At 34.0% G+C, this 5,000-nt stretch overlaps 1 protein-coding gene across 1 annotated transcript in view; it reads right to left on the bottom strand.

Annotated features, from left to right (window-relative positions):
• Positions 1-5,000, bottom strand: part of LOC122263212 (solute carrier family 35 member F3) — a 161,320-nt gene that overhangs the window by 50,196 nt on the left and 106,124 nt on the right. Inside the window, exon 3 of the mRNA XM_086547349.1 lies at positions 2,647-2,729. Coding sequence (XP_086403475.1) covers positions 2,647-2,729 — 83 coding nt within the window. The remainder of the gene's footprint in view (positions 1-2,646; positions 2,730-5,000) is intronic.

Here is a 5,000-nt window from a genome sequence, read left to right as displayed (position 1 = left end):
TTCCTCTCTCTCTCTCTCTCTCTCTCTCTCTCTCTCTCTCTCTCTCTCTCTCTCTCTCTCTCTCTCTCTCTCTCTCTCTCTCCCTTTCTCTTTCTCTTTTTTCTCTCCCTCCTTCCTCTTTTCTATCCCTCTCTCTCTCTCTCTCTCTCTCTCTCTCCTCTCTCTTTCTCTCTCCCCTCTCTCTCTCTCTCTCTCTCTCTCTCTCTCTCTCTCTCTCTCTCTCTCTCTCTCTCTCTCTCTCTCTCTCTCTCTCTCTCTTTCCTTTCTCAGTTCCATTCGCTTTACCTTAAACTTTACCTCACCCTCTTCCTCTCTCTCTCTCTCTCTCTCTCTCTCTCTCTCTCTCTCTCTCTCTCTCTCTCTCTCTCTCTCTCTCTCTCTCTCTCTCTCTCTCTCTCTCCTCCCTTCTCCTCTTTCCTTTACCTTGAACTCTCTCCTCCCTCTTCTCTCTCCTCTCTCTCTCTTCCTCCTCTCTCTCTCTCTCTCTCTCCCCCTCTCTCTCTCTCTCTCTCTCTCTCTCTCTCTCTCTCTCTCTCTCTCTCCCCCTCTCTCTCTCTCTCTCTCTCCTCTCCTCCCTCCTCCCTCTCTCTCTCTCTCTCTCTCTCTCTCTCTCTCTCTCTCTCTCTCTCTCTCTCTCTCTCTCTCTCTCTCTCTCTCTCCCCCTCTCTTCTCCCTCTCTCCATCTCCATCTCCCTCCCCTCCCTCCCTCTCCCTCCCCCTTTTCCTTCTTTCTTCCCCCACCTCTCTCTCTATCTATCTTTGTGTTTATCTATCTACCTTATCCCTCCTTCGCGTAAGTCTCATATATGAATACAAAAACAAGATCGCATCGACTCATAACAATTCCGACCATGAATTAAACGAAGCTCTGTATTCAATTCAGTATCACGTCTCGCTTTAATATCATGTTGGATATTCATATCTATTTGGTAAAAAAAAAGGGAACTTATTGTTTCTTTCTTCTTCTTCTTCTGCTTTTTACATTAATAACCTGAAAATAATAATTCTTTCAACACTTTCAACACCGAACGATGCAAGATTTACGTAATTCATCGTATTGTGGAATCACTGCGTAATGAAACACATAGCACAGATTGCCTAAGCGTAATCTAATACGCTGTGAATATTTTGATATGATATTAATATAAAAAAAATGTAATAACATAAATAACACTGCTGAATAAAAAAAAACATGTGAGTTATAATATGTTCTAATTATCATAGAAATGCAATGTGGAATTCCATGGTGATATGAAAAGCTCTTTCACTGCAATGCAATCATATGTGTATGCCCTTAAACTCATTTCATTAAACGAAATGCAACATTCTCAACAATTGAAAATGGATTTAGAAAGACAAAGTGAATTAGATTAAAGAAGGTTATATCCATGTGCCTGTGTAATTCAATTCAACGAAACAATTTTGACTTTCGCTAATATCAAAACAAAATTGAAAGTTGAAGGTAACCTTTCCTTGAACAGAGAGGTAATTGAGAATGAGATATGAGGTATACAATACATGATGGAAAATCAAGTTATTAAAAATATCAAATTGGAAAATCTGTTCAAACACACAGTATATGGCTTACTGGGTGGTAATAATAAGTTATTTTTTTAATATTCACAAGGCATAATGAAATGATACTCTTCTCGTGCGGTTAATTCCTAGCAATTGCAAACCTAATCATCGTCTTAATTGAATCAAACTATTTTTTTGATAATTATTTCATTGAAGATCATCGAGATTGATCTCCATTGTCGGCAGTCATTGTAACATGAATTATTACCATTATTATGATTATTATCATCATGATTAAAGTATGGTTATCCCTAACAATATTATCATCTTTATTGCTATTGTCATTACGAGCATCATCATGATCATAATCATTACTACTAACATTATAGTTATTATCATTATTATTATCATTATTATTCATTATTATAACCTTTATTATCTAGGTTATTAGCATCTTCCTTGTTATCAGAATGATCACTATTATTTTTTGCATCGTTGCCACTACAACCAGTTGCAACAAAGGAAGAAGTCATAACTGTACTGGCATTTTCTCGTGACGCCATTTGTAATAAGATTCTTGTTAACGAAGAAAAAAGACACCATAAACACGCCATCACTTACTTATAGTGAGAATCTGGGTTGCCTTTCCGACCATCAACAACAATTTCTTGATAAGGATGTGTCACGTCACCAGGGAGAAGTTTCTTTGTTTGCTTGTTGATTTGTCTCCTTCTTTCTTTCCTTTTTTTCTCTCTTTTTCTTTTTCTCTTTCTCTTTCCCTTTTTCTTTCTCTTTCTTGCTATTCCTCTCCTCCCCTCTGTACACGCACACACACACAATCACACAATCACACACACACAGACACACACACACAATCACACACAAACACACACGCACACACACGTATGTATGTTAATTTGATCTAAAAATCTACGTCTTTTTTTACTTAGTGTGATATAAAAATAAATGAATAGATAAATAAATATAATAAAACTGAACAAGATACAATTTTAGAACATGTAAAAAGTAAAGTATCGTCACTAAATAAATAAAAAAAGACATAGATAAAGAAGAAGAAAAATAAAGAAAAAGTGTACAGAAAAAATGTGTGTCGTAAAAAACTCTTACCTTCCTGGTGGTCTTGGAGAAGATGGCTTTCCGGAATTTGGTGCATTTTGTGGTTTTCTCCCGCTGACTCTCCGACGCCGAACCTGCAACATGATGCAACATATTACTACTTGTTATAAGATGAAATAATGGCGTATGTGACAATGTAAACAGCTGTTGATTATGAGTGATATATGGTTACAGTCTCTAAGATAAATGCGTTCATACAACAAAAAGCATAAAAAGACACGTATATTTATATGAAAAACCGCATACTCTAACATTTCATATAATAAATATTATATTATACTGCGACATGACTCAGCAGAAAGAAGGAATATTCATGTTAAGGTCTATAAACCCTGACTCACACCTGAGATAGGCCTATCAAATTCGGTATCATAGCACCAATGATATCACTAAGGAGACGATCGACTTCTTTCCCAAGATCATGAATATTTTACTCAACTTAGGATCTATGTTAGTATGACCCTTTTATCCTAATTTCGATCAGATATAGTAGACTATAGAAGAAGATTGACGTCTGGAATATACTAGAAACATCTAATCTACTAGCAAGGTAACTATAGCGATTGAGGAGAATGGTTATTCCCGCCTTATCTCACACTAGACTCACCCTAAACGCCAACCCTATTCTTAACTCACGCGTAATTACATCGTAGATCATACGAGGTTTAATTATAACTTGTACTGCTTTGGCATTTAACATCCAGTAATAGAATAGAGAGGGCCTGGTCCTTTATAAACACGGTGAACCAACAGAACTTATTCATATATTTATTTATATCAGATTTTGCTCAGTGCGCATGTTGTATTACATAGGGAGTCTGTTGTATGTATTATATATATATATATAATATATATATATATATATATATATATATATATATATATATATATATATATATATATATATATAGATATATATAATATATATATATATATATATATATATATATATATAGTGTGTGTGTGTGTGTGTGTGTGATATATATTATATATATATATATATATATATATATATATATATATATATACATATTTATGTATGTATGTATCTTTTTTTCTAACGAAACAACATTCACATCCTGTTATTCATATTTATGAAGGTTATTTTGAAGGCTTTACCTTGGTCGTTCCACTAAGACGTGATGCAGAAGAGGACCTCAAAACAGCTCTGTACTAAAGCCAAGTTCCTTAACAAGCTAGATGATACAGGTTCCGGCATTTGTTTGGTATTTACTGCTATTCCGATTGTATTTTGTTTCATGAGGTATAGGTGTTGAAGGTATGTGATTAGGAGGAATATGTGTTTCTTATGGCCTTGTGGATCCATAGACAGGATTTTAGAATAGTAGTTTTTATCATGTTTTATATATATATATATATATTTTTTTTTTAATAATAATTTGTAGCATAGTATTTACTTTGGGATTTACTTTGTTTTGTGGTGATAGATAAATATTGTATTGTCAGGAAGGTGTTTTAATGGCTGCAGTCTCACAGAACACTGCAGATCCATATGGAATTCCAAGTGTTGTGATGATATGAATATATTTTTTGTCCAACAAAATGTTGAGGTGTTTTGGCTCTTAATTAGCTTTCATGAATGTAACCTATATTGTACCCATACATCATTTATAAATTATTCAAAATGTAATTATCTAAACTGTAAGTTTTAGTCTTACCTAACATCTACAGCAAAACACACCATTTATAATTCACTTGGATAATATAAAACACTTTACCAATGTATTAACAAAAGGATTCATTAGAAACTGATTGGTGATGAATGACTTGCTCTGGCCATGAAATCTAGCATTCAATTCAGTTAATTAATCCAAAGAGATTTCGGACCTAATTGGTTCACTTTCGTTTAATTGGTTGACGACAAAATAACAAGATAAAAAGCAATAATAACCTAATTCTGATTACTGCAGTGATTGTGCTGTAGCATTGTTCGCGGGTTGATGTATCTGTTATTAAATTCATGTATGAATGAGAAGTGACAATTGCTGATAATTGTAAAGTCAAATTTAGTTATAACACAAAAGATTACTATGGACAAATAAGTGGATATGAAAAGAAAAGACAACGTTAATAAAAGGAGAGCTATGAATAACAACAGATACTTATATTTTTGTAGCATTATCATTCACTAGGATTGCATAAACAGCTGTGAAGATTATAAAAATAAAGTATAAGAATGTTCATCCTCGTTTCCACTGCTAAGGTTGTGTTAGTATTATAAACTTGCAATAAGAACCAATCATTCCCTGCAGCAATAGTGAAAAACGCACATAGAAACAGACATCGAAATGGTACTGTGATATTGCTACAGTTTGGTGTTTACT

The sequence above is a fragment of the Penaeus japonicus genome, unplaced genomic scaffold (genome assembly GCF_977035675.1).
Source record: "Penaeus japonicus unplaced genomic scaffold, GWHDUDI00000001_assembly GWHDUDI00000019, whole genome shotgun sequence".
NCBI classification, from domain to species: Eukaryota; Metazoa; Arthropoda; class Malacostraca; order Decapoda; family Penaeidae; genus Penaeus; species Penaeus japonicus.
The sequence above is the reverse complement of the archived record's forward strand: the minus strand, read 5'-3'. Positions and strand labels throughout refer to the sequence as shown.